Raw genomic sequence first — 19030 nt, 5'->3', positions numbered from 1 at the left:
GCTCTCGTCCACTGTCTCATAACACAGAGGCTTTTGCCATTCACCCCTTTGTATGCAATATGTTGGAGAGCCAGTGGGCTTGTAGTCACCTCGTACAATGGCACACAGCAGTGATTGGGGGACTTAAACTCAAGTGGCTTCTGAATAACCTCACAACTGCCTTTTCTCTGCTTCATCAGCTCTGTGCTCTTTAGAGCTAGCACCCCTCTGGGGCAGTATGCACACAAATTCAGATTGACATGCACACACAAACACTGTTGATGCCTGTTGAAACGTATTAGATGAATAGTTGGCCATCATATTTAGCAAACCTTTTTCTCACTCTGTTTGTTTCTCTCTTCCTGTCTTTTTCTCTTCATTCCAGATCACAGACAGAAAGTGCCTTGTAAGACAACATCCTTACTTGAAGATCCCTGGGCGTTTTCTGAAGAGCTCCAGATTTTTCCCTCTGCAGTCGTGATAGGACTCAGCCGACCTCCTGACCTGTTTGTTTGTCCTTACCTGTGCTCAGTGCGAAGAAATCCCAAGTGAAGCAGTGGACTACTACTGCACTGCTGGCCAAGGTGCCAAAGTTCAGAGAGCATGTACTGAAGACTTTTAAACAATAGAAAGCCACAAACATGTTTTAAACTGTGCCGTTGCACCTCAAAATAGCACCACTTTTGCTCCCCAACATCCACCCTTGCACAGATATCATCACTCATACAAAGGTCATTTTTCGGTACTTTGGTACAACCGGTAGAGTTTGTCTCTGAGCATGCCCCCTCTGCCTTGTCAGAGGTCTGCACCTGAGACTTACTGATTGATGAACAATTAGCTGTGTGACGGAGAAACTTCAACAGCAGTGCAGTCCCATGCTCCGGTCACAGAGACTTTGCCAGTCCATTACCTACACTTTCCTCTCTGCAAGGACAAACCTCATCCACTGACCTGAAGCAGATCATTTACAGCTGCATGTTCCACCAGTTTTAGTTGTTGCGGGTTTTATTTTTTTTAACTGGAACACTCTGAAACACCTCCTCAGAGGATAGCCTCCTAAAACCAAGTGGCTCCACTCCACCCTAGCTCCACAGCCAGTGCTGCTGACATGGCTCTAAACATTGCCTCGATACGGGACACAAAATGGCTGACCCTGGAAGTGTGCCGGCAGTTTCAGAGAGGGACTTGTTCACGCAGTGATGAGGAATGCAAATTTGCCCACCCACCCAAAAGCTGCCAGGTGGAGAATGGAAGGGTGATCGCCTGTTTTGACTCGTTAAAGGTAAGGACTTTTAAATACAGTAGGTAACTGCTGTGTTCTGTAGGGATCCAGCCTCCGTTTGTACTCTATTCTTTTCCCCTCTAGAGTACTTGTTACAAACAGATTGTAAAACCTACACCTCCAAACCTTTTCATGAGGTTAATTTGTTCATGCATGCCTGGCATACACTGCAGAAATCACGGTTTCTACTCTGTAATTTACTGCTTTTTACACAACGTCATGGAACTGTCAAAAAATGTAAAGCAAATTTGAATAATTAGATTACATCTTTGCAGTACCAATATAGTATCTGACATAAAATGTTACAGCTGTGGTTCCTCATGGTCGGTGGGTATAGGTTGTCTGCTCAAATTAGCATTTGTGTCAGGTCTTCATGCTGTGCTGCAGTTAGCAGACGAGTCTGACCTATGAAGCTAAAGGCCAGAGAGGTCTGTTGTCATGTTCACTGTCACCACAGGTGTGTGTGTGTGTGTGTGTGTGTGTGTGTGTGTGTGTGTGTGTGTGTGTGTGTGTGTGTGTGTGTGTGTGTGTGTGTGTGTGTGTGTGTGTGTGTCTCTTTGGTTTTTTTATACGGTAAGTTCTTCTAATGTTACAATGCCTTGTCCATCATCTGTATGTGTGGGCGAACATTGGATCGCCTTAAGTCATTCCAAGGCTTCTATTCCTGGGTGCATGTCAGCTGTCACAGACGACCAACATAAACAGCCAGAGCTGTTTTTTATGTTCGGTTCTCATGGCTCCAAGAAGAGATTTTTCATGATGTGGTTAGTCTTCTTTTTTTGTCAGAATCTCAATTTTTAGAGGGTTAGAATTCTTATTATATGAAACTACAGTTGAGGCCTTAATGCCATGTTGAATTATTATTTCTTTAATGAAGTAGTTTATTTGTTGACCCCTCCTTAAGAGATGTTATTTTGCTGGTAATTTGTTATGTTTAGCACAGTTTGCTTTTTAAGAGTTCTTAAATTAGACTAACACCAGACACGGAAAAGTCTCCCCAATTATAACAAGGTCGCTTCATACAAGCCCTCACATGCTGCAAATAAAATGACTGCATCCAAGAGCAACCCAATATTCTCAAGCTGTGTGGAAGAAAAAAAAAGTGACAATGATAAATAGCCAAAGAAACTAGAGCAGAACACTGAAACTGTGAGGAGTGTGTTTTTTTTCTAACTGTAGCTGCATTTCACATATAAAGCAGTGCAGTGTGTGGTGAGTACATTTAACGTTTTTCAAGGTTTTGTACGAGGTCAGTGACAAAAGAGAGCAACTAGATTCACACCATGTAGAGAGGTGTTCTTAATTCTGATGTGGTTCATTTTCCTATGGCTGAAGATTGTGACCCTATCCCTCCTGAAACACTTGGTTAGCTATCCACATTTTCACATTTTTCGTACCTGAAATCCATTTAGGATCTTTGGGGTGTGTAAAAGCCCTTTTCATTACAAGTTGCTAATGGTCAATCATTTATACAACACTATGAAAGTATATTGCGTTCACGGTGCTATCAGCTGTTTTCTTGGCTAAGACTTCGCTCATGGTAAGGCTTGCTAAGTTATTGCTTGCAGTCATTGAGTGATATTCCTTCCCAGATGCCAGATTTTGCGAGCTGTTATGTCGTTATGGTTTAATGAGCAAACAGCTGACTCCAATCGGGACAGATTTGTTGTTGCACCATGCAAGGGGCGGCCTCACACGGATCCTGATTTTGCCGTTCCTTGGAAAAACTCCAACCAGTCATCCCTGACTGAGGAAACTAAATGACCGGAGCACTCAACCTCTCAAATTCTCAATGACGCTTCCTATACGAAATAGTGGCTTTGAGGCAGTCCACTGGCAATGTATCATCTGTATCTTGGTGTATGGAATGAAGAAAAAGCCTATGCATATAGTGTGCATTCGAGATGTCTCTCAGAGGCAGCTGTGAAGTTACTTATCCTGTAACCCCTGTTCCAACCCCTGGAGAGTGAAGCAAATCTACCAGCCACTTGCATATTTTACCAGCGTTTGGTTAGTGGATGGTGCTAATTTTGTACCCTGGCTGTGAACATACTGTAACACTCCTTACTATATGTTACTTATAATATTGTTAATCTAGGAATTTTGCTGCTGTCATCATACGTAGGCTGCTCTGGGTAAGCCCGCAAGCAAAAGCCTTATGCAGCCAAATTGTTAAACGTATTGCCAGATAGGCTAGTTCTCTCTCTCCCCCTCTTTTCACCATACAACCCAGTGACAGAACGAGAATACAGGATTCTCTGTACTTTTAACTCCAACTCGCCCCCTCTCCCACAAAGACTTTCCTCGTGACAGCTGAGAGAATGAATGCTTTATTATGCATTAGGAAATGTGTTTCGTTCCACGGCAGGCTGATTCCCACCCCATTACGCCCGTATCGTCTTCCTGGGTCTTCTCATCTGATAGGGTTATCATGCCAGGGTTGTGTGCTGCCAGGCATGACTTGGCCAATGATCAGAAGGGTCCTTTTCATAAACATGTGAAAGGTACGGCTCAGGAGAGGAGTAGAGTAGGAGGTGTAACTGTGGTCGAACTTGTGAGGGAGCTCAGTGGAGAATTTGACCGTTGTGGTTGTTGTTTTCAGAGTTGATAAAAAACATTCCTGCGATGACAATGGCTCCTTCCTATTAAACTCCCCGATAGCCACATCTCAATCTCAGTTTCTCATCTTTGCACCGTTTATTCTAAATGCATTTTGACATAATTTCTAATCTTGATCCAGAGTTCAAAAAGTTTTAAAATAATCTATACGTACTGTATGCTGAGAGATTTGTTTAGGCCTATGATTACTGGGTGTTTGGGTTGCACAACATTTAAAAGAATAATTTTAAGATATCACATAAATTATAGCTGTCTGACTGGCAAAATCTCAGCAATCATCGTCTGCGACGTAGGTGTAATTCATTTTAAACACAATGCAGTGGAATGGGATGTTGCTGTCATTGCCCGTGGCAAGAAATATAGATGAGGTAAGTGCCTCATATATTTTTGCTGGGTATAAATTACATTTGAGAGCATAATTCAGTTATTGCTCCTCTGTGTACATCCATCCCTATTTACGAGACTTGGAGAACAACCAGGCTTTTCAGATTTTTGATCAGGCAGTGAAGCCACACGCCAAGGACAGGGGCGTGTGTAGTGGGGTTTGGGAGCAGCCAAACAGTGGCATTTTGCACAAGTTCCATGGCATGGGAAGACTACAACTATCTAAATTACTGGTTTTGCATTTTCTGTTGGTGTGCTTTGCATTGGACGAAAGTCCTGCTAGGTTTGCTCCTGCTTTCTGGATCATAAAGCTTAGAGCGTCCCAACTCCACTGCGCCGCTCTCAGCACTTCTATAGTGTCATGTCTACAGGATTATTTTTTGTCCTCCTGCTCTACACTGTGGGCTTTAGAAATAGTCTCTCTATGCTGCATTTGTCATCTCTCGAAATAGGACAAGCTGCTTCATCTCCGTCCAACTAAAGCCATAGTCACATTTGGTTGGTAGACATGATAAAGCTTGCCAGGTATCAGAGTAATATAAAGGGACGTAGGTCCGCGTAAGGAATTTGGTTGGGGTGGCGGATGGGTAAAACGCAGGACTTTCACCCAGGAGAGGCGGGATCGCGTCCCGCATGTGGCCTTCCCTAATGTTTCTTTCCTAAACCCAACCGTTTGTTTTCCTAAGCGTGTTTTTGTCATCATTTTCCATGTTTTTGTCGCTTTTTAGTGTTACTAAACCCAACCTTTTTTTTTTTTTTTTTTTTTTTTTACATAGTACGTCACGTTCTTGCGATAACCCGCAACATGGCAACGCCACATGGTGTGTATGTTTACATCTGCTGTATACAGTGTGGACATACATGTGGATAGCTGAAAATGTGTACAGATAACACGCCATTTGGCTTTAGGAAAGTGGCGTGTATGTTTACGCAAAGTCATGATGCCATGTTGAGACAGGTTTGGTGGCTGCCAGGCACAATGATGATATTGTAGTTGTTCAAACAGACCAGGTAGATGATTTTGCAGTCTAAATCTATTCCGTTGAGAGAGATTGAAATATCATAAATGTTTTGGGCTAAACAGTCCCTCCTTGAAACTTAACCATCATTAACTGCACAAAGTGATGGCTAATCAATAGAGGCAGAGCTGCGTCTCCAGTAGTATCACAAATGATGGCCGCCATTTCCTTTAAGCTCTTTGCTTCTTGTTGTGACCATGGAAACATGACAAAGTGGAGTTGGGTATGGGGGGGGGGGGCTGTAGGAAATGAGCGAGAATACCTACGTTAGTGGAGTAAATGCAATCACACCCGTCATGTGATGATGTCACATTGGCTGGGCCTCTGACAGTAGCCTTTAGTTGATCCTTATTCCTCTGGTTCTTTAGTTCCTTTTCTCTGTAGTGCTGTCTCTGACCGTGCTGACTGGGTTATATATATTTTTCCCTCTGCAGTTAAAGACCGTTCTGAATTTTTGTTTTTGACTGCTTGTCATTGCACAAATATGACATAACACACGTAGGCAGATTTGAAATCAAGCAGAAAATAAGACTCAAAATAAGCAGCTCGTAGAGAGGTTATCATTAAGATGGCTGTTTTTGCATAATGCAGAAAATGTATTTCACACTTAATGTGTATTTTATATTTTATATTTTTTTATAGAGAGAGAGAGAGAGAGAGAGAGAGAGAGAGAGAGAGAGAGAGAGAGAGAGAGAGAGAGAGAGAGAGAGAGAGAGAGAGAGAGTTGATGTTTTTAGACACGTGTCTTTTTGCAAAATACAAGGCAATCAGGTCTTTACGCAGAAGATGTCTGATAACATGATCGGTTAAAATTGTTCTTCTTTTTGTACCAGTCAGATTTTTACCAGGTAACCTCCACGCCTGACTGAGCTTCAATAGTCTGAGAGGTGGGGGATAGTCTGGTGCATCCTGGCACTATCATGTTTCATCAAGTGGTGGTTGTCAAAAAGAACATGGTGAAGCAGGAGAAACAATAGAAGCTACTTTCAGGTGTCGCAGCAGTCCCCCTGGGGGTGAGGTGCCCTGGTTTCCCTCACTTTGTAAGAACATCTTAATCCGGACTTTGCTTCAAAAGAGCAGGCTGTAAGTGTTTTTTTTTTTTTTTTTTTTTGGGGGGGGGGCGTGGGATGGCTGAAACCAGTAAATAAAGAAGCGAGGGAACATGGCAAGAAGGGAAGGTGTTAATATGAAGAAGTGATTCAACCAAAGCGGGAGTAAGTGCCGGGTCTAGCCTGGTGGGTAACAGAACATGTTTAAACCAATTATCAAAGATTGTAATCAAGACTCCGTAGGAAAGTACCTGCGACCTCGAGTTAATCTGATACAAACCAGAAAGTGAAACTCAAATGCTAACGGATACCTAAGACCGCTTTTTTTTTTTTTTTTTTTTTTTTTTTTTAAGTTTAGAGATCCCTCTGATTTAACGGTAACTTCCTCCCTCTGGGCTTATTGCATTTGCATTTTTTTGGGATCTTTAGGAAGCCTCAGTGAACATGAACTTTATGCCCATGGCCTCACCCCCCCCCTCCTCTTGTTTTAAAAGATGGGCTCGGCTGCATTCCTCAGCGTAATCCTCTCGAACTGGGCCACACCCTGGGCAGAGCAAACATGTGGAGGGGAATGCAGCGCAGCGGGAGTTGGTGTTCCCCTAGGGTCATTCACACAAACACAATGAGGCACTGACTTGAGCTTAACGTGGGGCTGCAGTGGACGCGGCATGCTTTGATGAGACCCCCGCCACTGCCGTTCCTTAAACAGGCCTCCTCGTACACAGACACATGCACGCACACTCACTGTCTTCCCTGTGCAAACCATGCCAAATTCCATTTGATCCATGTGATTTCACCCCGTACGCCCCACAGCCCCAGTCGAGCTGATCTGAAAAAAAAAAAAAAAAGGTTCAAAGATAGGAAGAGATAAGAGGCAGGGAGGAGGAAGTCAGATGAGCTCACTGTTAAAGTCTCATGACCCAGGTCCAGTTAGCCAGTCCTACTGTTTGTACTGAAGGTCTCACTGGAAATGTTGGAAAAGAAGTAAGAAGAAAGTATGTTACTCCTCCCATATTACTACTACTAATACTAATATCAATTCAAAATATGGTTTTAGTTCCAGAATATCAACCCTTTGTCTCTACACCAATATGCTAATGCACAGCCTTTGTTATATAATTATATTATACTGGAGTTCTGTATTGGCACTATCGTTGGTCATGTCAGATTGAATAGTAGGTGTTCGTCACCCAATGAGCCGCCTGCAACACGATGGAGAGACTGAGCACTGAAGATCTGCCCATCTGCTATAGCAGTGTCTCACCTGGTCTCAATCCACCCACTATCTCTGAGTCATCCTCTTTTTCCATCGCTCTCTGCTGCCCACAGTGCAGATAAAGTACTAGATTCTCTGCAATCTTGTTTTCTTTTTTTTGTCTCTCTGTAAAAAACAAAAATTAAATCAGTACTGCAGAATCAATGCCATCCTCACATTTGGTGATTTGAAAGCCAGCTGGACTCAAACTCCCTTACTGCTGCAGTAGTGGTTGCTGTTGTGAGCACCTCTGCAGTAAAGCTGATGGCAGATCTATGACGAGTCAGGCAGGAGGTTCACTGCGTGTTTGACCTTTAGTATTGGTCTCATTAATTATTGATACGTAGTTTCATCATCACTCATCAAAGACACACACTCAGGTTGTCCTAATCTAGTTTCTACTGAGAGTAGCATTTATTTGTCTGCTTTGCTCAGCTGTATCCTGCCTCAAATGATTCCATTTAAAAATGTATATCATGCTTAAAAAAATCAATAGCCTCAGCCTTGTTTTGTTCCTGGAAAGACCAGCGATGCCTACCGCTAGCCGCAGTATGTTCCTTGTGTTGCTAGTACAGAAACATATGGGGTATTTTGTGACCCAGATTAAACATAGACATTAATCGTTGCTCAGGAAATATGTTGACTGCTCCTGCCAGGCTTCCTTTAATTCTCCTCTGATTATAAAATGGACAAACTTACGAAGACACAGAGCTCGAGATGCTCCACAATTCCCACCCAGCCACCCAAACACACACCTAGGGAGCTACAAACGGTTAAACAGACAGACCCAGCTGTCTCCCAGGGGCCAGCCTTTATAATGAGACATATCTTCTTAATTGGCTCCATCTAATGAGGCAACAGAAATGCAATCTTTAGGGGCCCTACACCAGAATGGGTTCCCTCCACTTATTTTTCTAAATGACTGTTAGTCTGTGTCAAACTGGCTGTCGTAAACCAGCCTTAGCCTGACATCCCAATCCCATGTGTAGATGTGTCAGTACAGAAAATGTCTAAGCCTATATGTTGCTATGTTAGTATCAGAATAATTCTACGTTCGTATAGTGAGGAGTAGAAACTGCACTGACAGTGATTGACATGGGCCTGCCTTCTAAAATGCGTGTCTAAGTGACAATAGAATGTGCCCCGTGCGTACCCATTCCTTCTTCTAGAAGTGTTCTTGTTCTGACTCATATCCTATTCAGGCTTAACAATGAGTGGCAGTGATGGACTCTGCAGTAAAAGTAGAACCTACTGTAATGCTGTGAGCTGCAGATGAGCTGAACGGAGACCACCACCTCAAAACTGGCAAACTACTTTAAATTCTAATTTGCACCCTCGTCGTACACATAATGAGAGGCAATCATTTGGTCATTAGATTGAGGATAAGGATTGAATCGGAGTGATGAAATAATGTAGGTTTCTGAAAATGGATGATTACCCCAAACAACAATGGTGCCGTTGCAGTCAGTGCCATGAGGTTACAGTAGACAATTTATTCAAGGCCAATCTTACTTTCCTCAGAAACATCAGGTTTATTAGGCTCCAGCGTAGCTGCTGCAAATTGGGGTAATCTGATAGAGCTTGCCTGGATGAAAGTCTTGGAGTCAGTGTAAATGACTCTTGTATTAAGGAATGAAAGGCTTAAAGCTGTCTAGTTAGAGGGAGAGTGGCATATTGTTGTAAATGTTTTCATATCAATACATTCAGATTTGATACTGGCTCTTAATTTATGCTTAATTGATGCCTCTTTTGTTCAGCTGAGCTCAGTAAAAATTCCCACAACAACAATAAAACTCGATGTGTATTATTAAAGCATAAATTGTAGTTTGGGCCGTGATTCCTATCAGGAATAATAATTTACTCACTATGTTTATTTCTGGGATCTGGGAACATGGTGATGTCACTACAGTGATATGAGAATAATAAGCTGTCAAAGCTTTACAATATGTTTTTCTGCCGTAATGTGTACTATTCTAGTCAGGATTGTTTTTTAATACCCAGTCTAAGCTCGAGGTATTATTTGTATCACACCCGTCTCCATTGCCCCTTCCACACAGGGTGGCCATACCATAAAGGCCAACTTCAGGTGTGTGTGTGTGTTTGTGTGTGTGTGTGTGTGTGTGTGTGTGTGTGTGTGTGTGTGTGTGTGTGCGCGCGCCGACGGGGGGCATGCAAAGTTCATGGACGAAAGTGAGATGGCCAATTTCACACCCAGCAGATGCCTGCACCAGTGACCCACGGCGACAGGTGGGGGACACTAATTGGCAGCGCGCACTGTCACAGAGCACGGTGAACCCATGGTGGGAGAGGGAATGAAGGAGGGAGAGGAGGATGAGAGGGGAGGACAAGTGGTACCAGTGGGGTGCATAAATTGGCACCACATTTGCTGTTGCATACCATTAAAACATCCATGATGGGAATAGCGTCCGGTTTAATGATCACACACACACAGTCCTGGTAGCAATTTCTTTTTTCTTTCTTTCATTTTTTAACCAAAAAATTTGTCATTTCATGATTGATAAACAAACAGATGTTGCCTCTGGAAAAACGACTCTCTAATCACATTTTGTTTGCGTTTCCAGAGCTCTGATTCTCCTTTTGGCTCATTCACCCCACAGAGCCAGGGCTCACCTTAGAGAACACAGGAAAAAAGATCCGAGTGGGGACATGGGTGAATGGTGAGATCAGTATGTTTATCTGCATCCGACGATTTTACGATAAAACACCCTGCAGCTCTGAGGTTGTTTAAGTCACTGCACCCTGGTTTATTGAACTCTTTTTGACCTTTGACCAAAGGGCGCTTATTACTTTAACCGAGCGTAAACACTCATTCAGCCCTCTCGGCCTCAGTGTTCTCAACCTTATGAGCACTGTTTTCATCATCTCCATGTGGGCTTCAAATCTCCTCAGCCCACGGGAGAGAGCCTCAGAGGCCTCATCATCACAACCAACAAACAACATGCCGATCCAGGCCATGCTGCACCTTATTCCCCTTTGGTTGCATATACTGTAGCAACAATGAAATTGCACAAGTAATTTGTGCATTTTAGGTTTCCCATTTATTACCAGGTTTTTGCACTGGTTTATATATATATATATATATATATATATATATATATATATATATATAAAAATCGATTCATATTTTTTAATTAAAACTACTACTACAATCACATGGGGAAAGTAACTACATTTACATACTGTGAATCGTTTTTTTTTCTTTAATCGAGAATTGTTTTTGAATCGAAAATCGATTATGAATCGAATCTCGAGCCTGAAAATTGATATTGATTCGTGACATTTTCTGAATCGTGCACGCCTAACATACAGGCAGTATGACTTCTCTCATGATGAATAACTGTGAGGCATTATATCCCGAATATGATCAAAGACAAGATAAGATTCATAACAGGAATACTAAATGTGCTTCTAAATTTCTCACTTGAGTAACCGGGCTCTCCGGTTTCTCTGTAGTTTGAATTATAGCCCTATACCTCTCAACTTTTTTTTTTTTTTTTTCAGCAACCAAAGCTTTAATCTCCAAACTGGAGAGTAAGCAGCTATACAACATTTCTGCTCCTATCTGCTGAGTGTGTTAGAAAGAGGCTTTGATGAATAGATCTGCTCTCTCCCTTCCATCTCATTATCCTCCTTTATCTGTTTTATGGATTTACACAAGTCCTCAACACGCTCTGACACGCGGTCAATAGTGTCAGTGGAGAAAGGAGTTGTAGGCTAGCCTTTTATATTTTCTTGTATTGTTTGTTTAATTTCTCTGATTAGCATTTACTGTAGTGGAGTTGTGTTATTCTTAGAACGCTGCAGAGAAGTGGCAGCTTTGATCGCTATAGAGTGATTGAAATTGAGGTATCTGTTATCGGATGTAAAATTAGGATATTAAGGCCTACTGGCTTTCTGCTGTTTCCTCTTGGGGCTGTGGCACAGTTCTTCTCGAACTAGGGCATCAACATCATGTGTAACTTAATTTAATGAAATCTTCCACTAGCATGGCTTGTTGTAAGTTCCAGACGGCTATAGGACTGCTGTCATAGCAGCGCAAAGCAGACGAGATCTATCTTCTCAGCATAGGGAAATGACAGCTTGTCTTTTAGCTGTGACTCACCTGTCATCAGACTGAGAGGTAGCATTGTCATAGCTGAGCCTTTCTTGTATGTGGGTGTGTATTTGTAGAAGTGTGTAATTGTGGGAGAGTGGGACAGTTCACTTCAAATGTGATGTATAAATGCGAGCGAGCACATGCTGGTGTGATTATGTGTGTATCTGTCCGCTACATACCTGTGTCCCTGTATGTGTATATGTGGATTTGTGTTTGTGTGTGTGTGTGCAGATTAGAGGAGCTCTAGATGGTGGGTTTCATGTCTCAGCAGGTCACAGATGATCAGATTAACTGAAGCAGGGCTCCAGCCTCCAGCTGGATTAGCGGCAAAGGCCTGGACTCCGCAGGTGCCACACAACGGTGCCACTGCAGCCACACTTTGACCATCACCTCCCCAAAGAACAGTTACAACAGTGACACACATATAGCATGGGAAGTTATCACAGACATTACCTGAATGCTGATAATCAACTTTTAAATTGCCTGTGCCTTTTTTCTCATGTGCGATTACATGAAAGCTCCTTTATAGAAATCCATCAACCATTGTGACAGATGAAGAAAATATTGGTTTCATAACCTGTATGAAGTATAAATCACAGCTCTTAAAGGAATATAATCTATACTCTGCAGACAATTTAGGCCCACTAGTACAGAAAATCACCTTAGAGCCTAATGAAGAAAAATGAGGGCTTTTTAGAGTGCCCTCTTATTTGATTGCGGTGGACTTCTTTTGATTAAGGCTGTTGTAAAGAAGAACACATTTCCACCCAACATCTTTTCTTTCACATGCAATCAGCCATGTATTCCTGAATTGTAACACTGTGGCCTTGGTGTAACATTTACAGACAGTACATTTCTATTAGATATCACTTTGAGTGTAGACACACATCTTTCACATCTCCGAGAACCGCCTGAGCTGCAGTTTGAGCTAACTGATCACTAGCTGCAGTGCCTGGAATGCATAGCGTCAACACTAGCATGTGATTTTCAGCCGATTCACAACATTCTGCAACTATTCCGAGGAGTCACCACAATGACTTACGAGCAAACAATGTGAGCCAAAGGAAAGACAGACGAAATGTTAAAATGTTGTCAGTTAAAGCAAGATAAATGGACACATTCAGTTGCTCAAGATATTTGCGTGTGTGCGTAAACAGACAGCCTTTATTACACATTTCACATGGAGGTGGGAGTGTTTACTTTTATACCTTTATGCCACTCTCCCCCTGTCTGTGTATATGTCCTCCTCTCTCTCTCTCTCTCTCTCTCTCTCTCTCTCTCTTCTTTTTCTCTTTCTCTCTTTCTCCTTGGATGATCTCAGGCGCGTCAGCAGCAGTACTATTCCATCTGTGGGATTACAGCTGGTGAAACAAAGGCACTTAATTACTGCTGAGGCAACAGTCTTACATGTGTATGTGTGTGGCCATTGTTTTGAAATTACCTGGTCTCTGTCCTTTGCACTAAGGGTTATTTTCTTGTTTGCATTCGCTCACATTATCACTAATTGTACTGTCTACACAGTACACACACAGATACAGTCTACTAGCCAAGCCAAATATCCTTGATCACCATATAATCAGCTGGGTTTCCTCTACAGTTTTACATTTAAAGCACTCGTTCTTACCTGCTGTTCACCATTGATTCATGTTCTCCATCACCAGCCAAAATGTAAGCAAAAAGCCTTTGGCTATCATTTCATAATGGATTTTTGGTGTTTCCTGGTGTCCTGGAGCCTCAGCGCTTCAAACAGATCCATTATTCCAAACGGATCCATTAGAGCCCGAAAACAAAACAGGATCCTTAAGAGGGAGCATTCTCTGTTTTTGAGGATGAAGGGAAGCCCTGTCCATGTGCATCCAGCGCCTCGCTACTTTACCGGGTGCTAGGATCACTGGGTCTGCATTTGTGCCGCCTTCTGAGCACTGTAGTGCCTGTCCTGTTGGTGTCTTATAGCTGGGGGCTTTCACAAAAGTGGTCTCCTTGTGAACTGCTATAGGCTGACCCATAACCAGTGTCCAGTGACCCTGGAAAAGAGACTCTTTCGGGGCAAACTGAGAAAAGGAGAGAAGGAAAGACCTTATCAATGAGAAGTACAATTGTACAACAAAGCAAAGAGGGGCGACGTGGTTGTAAAGGGAAGGAAAAGCCAACTTATATGTTTCATCTTCTAAATGTGGCAGTGAGGCAAAACGTCTCAGAACTGATCATTTCAGGATCAGTTCCAGTAGTCGTTGTAAGCCGATGAATGCTCTTATTTGGATATGTATAGCCACAAATAGGAATTGCCGTAAGAAAAACACCCAGCCAAAGGATGAGCATCAGCCATGCATATTTCTCAACAATGCAAATTACATAGCGTCAAAGGCAGGACAAGGCAAAGGGGGGAAGAAAAGAAAGATGAGGGAATATTGAGAGACGAGGAGAGAGAGAGAGCGCCTGTCCCCCCCCTTCTTTGGTCAGTGGAGATACAACAGGTTCTTTGGCCATGCTCTAAGGGGATTACACATATCACAGGCTTCATGTCAGAAAAATTAGTGTCAGTTTCTCACAGCGGCCCTCCTCTCGCACTGAGAAGGACAATCGGATAAACGGGGGGGTGGGAGAAGACTTTGCTACAGTTTCTCTGTAGGGTACAGACATCCAAAAATGTACTGTACCAGCCAAATTACTATGAACAAGACCTGACCAGTTGCCTATGTGGTCCTTTGTAACTTGCTACTTGCTGCTTGTAACAGAGTCATTTTCCAATTTGGGATTAATAAAGTCTATCTATCTATCTATCTATCTATCTATCTATCTATCTATCTATCTATCTATCTATCTATCTATCTATCTATCTATCTATCTAAATCTGTTCCTTTGGGGGATTTAGCCTACAGTTGTGTTTTTTCAGTATCCTGCTTTATTTTTTTGACCTTTGGGTTGCCACTGCCTCCACAGCCTTGATGGCGCATTCAGCAGTCACAAGTAGCTATTGCCTTGTCTTGTGCTGACCCTGCATCTTTTAAGCTGGGTTTTCCCATGATCTCCGTTCCAGAATAAGTGAATTGGTTTTTCTGGATTGCAGTCTACCAATACTGCCAGTCACGCTGCCATTAAACGTCAATGGGCGTTGTGCTAGCGTCAGAAAAACATCACAAGGGCTCGGATAGGTAAAGCCTACTGAGCTTCTCGGGAAAATAAGGATTTTAATGGAAAAACACATGCACACACACATCCCAGATTCCCAAGATTTGGCACTACGCAATTCATCGATATTGTTTCTCTGTTTGAAGTGTTGATGTGGGAAAGCAATGACTCATTTCCAGTGTATCCATCTTGGATGAGCACGAGGCCACTAGCTTCCCTATTGGAGGCAATTGGAACCACAGGGGTGTAATCTAAAGTTGCCTTTGCGAGGACATTTACAGCTCCTCTGTCGGCTGCAGCCTATAGGCAGCCACTCTCTGTCTCCAGCAAGCCCGAGGATAGAGCACCCATTGAGGGCAAAATGCAAATGTTACAGTGGTGAACGGAGGGGCCCACAACTGAAGCGCTATTCTGCCGAGGGGGTAGAAGACTGGCCCTCTGTGTCTGTGCCACCCACAGACACACAACAGTCATCACTCTGACCATTCAGCGGGGCTGATGAAGGAGGTAGGGGGTCGGGGAAAGGGTTTCTGCCACGGAGGAAGATGGCAGCGTTAAGCCCAGTCAGGGGATGCTAATGCCAGTTATAAATGGACCATTTGGACCAGTGTTCCCAGTAGATGTGTAAATGTGGGGGCTGGGGCTGTGCTCGATTGAAGAAATTCTTAGTCGACTAACACTCATTCAATTGTATCGACTAATCGATTAGTTGATTTAATCGACAGATCTGTAAATCTGAGTTTCTCCGCAAAGAGTCATGCAAAAGCACCACTTTAATTCTTGTGTTTACCAGAGATGTGCTCGTACGTTTCTTGGAAATAAGTCATTCAGCATGAAAAAAGCATAAAACATGACTAATCGACAGTTGACTAAGACCAAAACGACCGATTAGTCGACTACGGTAATCGACTAAGAGGGAGCAGCCCTAATGGGGGCTTTAGTTTAATAATGGCACTTGTTTGAATGTATTGACCGTCTTGGTGTAATTGCAGTAACACTGCTTTTGATTTTACCTTCTGTCGGATTGTTCTTCCTTTTTTGAGAAGAAAAAAAAATCACAGTTGTATCAGTGAATTAGGCATTCACAGGGTACAGGGGACTTACAAAAGATGCTCCTTTTCGTCTGTGTCTGATTAACATTATGAACCTATTCATTCTTACAATGTCATCTGCTGGCAGTGCAAAGACCTCCAGACATTGTAAACATTATTAGAGGCGAAGAAAATGACAAGGAAGTGGGTCACAGGCAGTTCAAAATGTTTATGGTCCGGGGATGAATGTTTTCCCAAGTGTTTTTCTGTCTGCTCTGCTTAGTTGCCATAGTTGGAGGGTGCAGTACGATAGTTATGTTGTGTTTGGGCAGGAGAAATGTTGTACCCTCCTCAGCACTCTGACACTGTGTTTGGATGGATTTCTTTTTTTTGTTTTTTGTTCTCATGCCAGTGTGTTTACTGTGATGGAAGTTTGCCTTGTTTTTTCTCCCCCTATTTCATTTTGCAAAAGGTTTGTCAACCTGAACATTGTGTGCTATGTCTGATTTGGGGCGTGATCAGTGCAATGCTTAGGAAAATGATTTTTTTTCTTTTCTTTATGATAGCACACATGACATAAAGGAAAAACTGTTTCATTTAAATGAAATAAAAGAATAAAAGCCTTCTGGGGTTAGATGTAAAAGGAACAATTTGCAACATTAACACCTATTTTAAAACGCGTTATTAACGGCGTTAACGCAAACCCATTTTAATGGCGTCAATTTTTTTATCGCAAGATTAATATTTTTTTTGGCCTAGCAAACTTTGTGGGTTTTTAGTAACGTTAGAAAAACTAGTAATGTTAGAAAAACCAGTAACGTTAGAAAAACTAGTAACGTTAGAAATACTAGTAACGTTAGAAATACTAGTAACGTTAGAAATACTAGTAACGTTAGAAATACTAGTAACGTTAGAAATACTAGTAACGTTAGAAATACTACAACACCACAGTGGATCTAGCTAGACCGGAAACAAAACAACAGCCACCTGATGGCCAAGCACACAGCTGATGCCAATTCTCCGCCCCCTCGTCAAAGCCAGGCGACAAAAGCACAAAGCAAGCTGACTTTTAAAATGAGAAAAAATAATGGGACAAAAAGAAATCAAGAAATTTAGAATAGATAAAAATATGCGATTAATTGTGAGTTAACTATGCGATTTATCGCAATTAAATATTCTAATCATTTGACAGCACTAACTTTTATAGATTTAAAAAAAACAAAAACGTTTTCCGACAGAATGGATTTCCAGAAGTAATTACTGGGCCCTAATTATAAGAACTAAAAACAATTGGAAGAGCTTCAATGGGTGAAGTGAGTGTAATACTAATCTGTTTATGAAATTAGCTGCCTTTATCCCCTTCCCCTCTGGATCAACCCTAATGTGGAACACACTTTAATTGATATTACTTCTATATGGAAACTTGGCAAACAATAAGGGCTATCTTGTTGGCGATGGCTGTGGGGATTTAAAGAACACTCCAGCAGCACTAATATCTCATGGACCGAGGATCTATTTCAAGTGAAAACAACCGGTAATTTATCTTTGATCTCTCCTTCATTGTTCGTTTGTTTTTCACTGCAACACAAGGAGATAATTATCCAATCTGAATCAAAGCGGCTATTAGCGTATCCCAAAGCATGGATCATAGCATTTCATACACACAAGGGCAACCGTGCAGCCTACAATGAGAGTTGCCATGTGAGCGACCCTGCTGAAAGGTATAATTTCACCGTGTAGCGGTGGCTGGTGCGTGAATCACGAGGTGCCTTGGTGCTTTCAAAGATCCTTTTCATAGACGGCAATGCCCGTGATGAATGGATTTCTGCTCTGCTCTGAGTGGGTGGCTTAGACAGAAGGCACAGTGTGTCTTTCTGTGTGGGTGTGGGGGTGTTTGTGTGTTTGCGTGTGTCTGCCACCCTCTCAAACAGATAAAGGTCTGAAACCAGATGATGTCACAGCATTGTCATCAGCCACGCATGCTGCTTTTTAGCACTGTCATTGTCACGGCGGTGGACCACCTCTGCGTAAACCACGAGCACTCTTTTTTTTTTTTTTAAATGTTTACATATATTTGATGCAGTGCTGCCTTTTCGACAAAGCTTACCTCATCTTATGTGCTTTGAATCCCCAAGCGTGGCAGGGAAACATGGCAAACTGCAGTCTGGACCCTTCATTGATGATCATTAGTATTAATTGCACACACACAAATGTACTGTAATTGCTATGTATAGCCATTAGCACGCAGTTCTTGCAGTTGGCCCTACCATGTTTTATTAAAGCAAGAAATACTTCTGCTATAAAGCAAATGTTAGATCTTCACCCTTACTTGGAGCTAATCAGAGAGACGTGACATGGGTGAAAGCTTTTTAACTGCTGTGCACAGTACCAATAAATTAACACCTCCCTGACCATAATAGGTGTGTTTGTGGGGGTATGTGCTTTTTTATTTTTTTTTGTCAGCATTGTTACTTGATGACAGCTATGAATGCCAGGATGTCTTTTCCAGGATAGGATTAGTCCAAAATATAGGCTTGGACTACCTGACCTCATATCTCCAGTCTGACACAGCTGAAATTCTTCTAAATAAACTGATCTCCTCTTCGGTGTGTAACCTAATGTTTTAACAACCCCAAAGGATATCAGCCATTTTGATGTCCTTTAACCATATTTTTTAGCAAATCCATATCCCCTTCACTTCAGGCACTGAGACTTCCAGGAGCCTAAGCTAGTAATATAGTATAGAATGTGACACTTTTACATGTTAAAACTAAGGCTATGTTCACACTAACATTAGCCCTGAGACTAAAAGTGCAGCCTTGCAGTGTACAGTGAAGGGCATACTCCTACTCTTAACCTCGCAATAATCAAGACGCAAGATAAAAGGATTGTCGACGTAATAATAACCTTCCGTAGTTGTAAAAATCCTACTTCATAGTATTATAAACCAAACTTCTTGGATCATATTTCACCTTTTCATGTGTACCTGTAACAACCATGGATCTGTTAAGAAAACTGGATAACATGCTGCAAGATGGCGAACATCCGATGAAAATTGCAGCAGTGATCCTGGGGGTTTGGTACATACTCCTACCAATGCAGACCCTTGTGCTGCTTGTTTAACGCAGTGCTATTTACAGCCTGAACGCCCACTAACCTTTGACTC

The 19030-nt window shown here is 42.3% G+C and overlaps 1 protein-coding gene across 22 annotated transcripts in view; it reads left to right on the top strand.

Moving 5' to 3' along the window:
* The window catches only part of mbnl2 (muscleblind-like splicing regulator 2), a 48040-nt gene that overhangs the window by 9322 nt on the left and 19688 nt on the right, over positions 1–19030 (top strand). For all 22 annotated transcript variants that reach the window (XM_028571568.1, XM_028571574.1, XM_028571573.1 and 19 more), the window contains exon 2: positions 365–1261. In XM_028571568.1, coding sequence (XP_028427369.1) covers positions 1088–1261 — 174 coding nt within the window. In that variant the 5' untranslated portion in view covers positions 365–1087. The remainder of the gene's footprint in view (positions 1–364; positions 1262–19030) is intronic.

The sequence above is a fragment of the Perca flavescens genome, chromosome 24 (genome assembly GCF_004354835.1).
Source record: "Perca flavescens isolate YP-PL-M2 chromosome 24, PFLA_1.0, whole genome shotgun sequence".
Classification (NCBI taxonomy): Eukaryota; Metazoa; Chordata; class Actinopteri; order Perciformes; family Percidae; genus Perca; species Perca flavescens.
The sequence above is the reverse complement of the archived record's forward strand: the minus strand, read 5'-3'. Positions and strand labels throughout refer to the sequence as shown.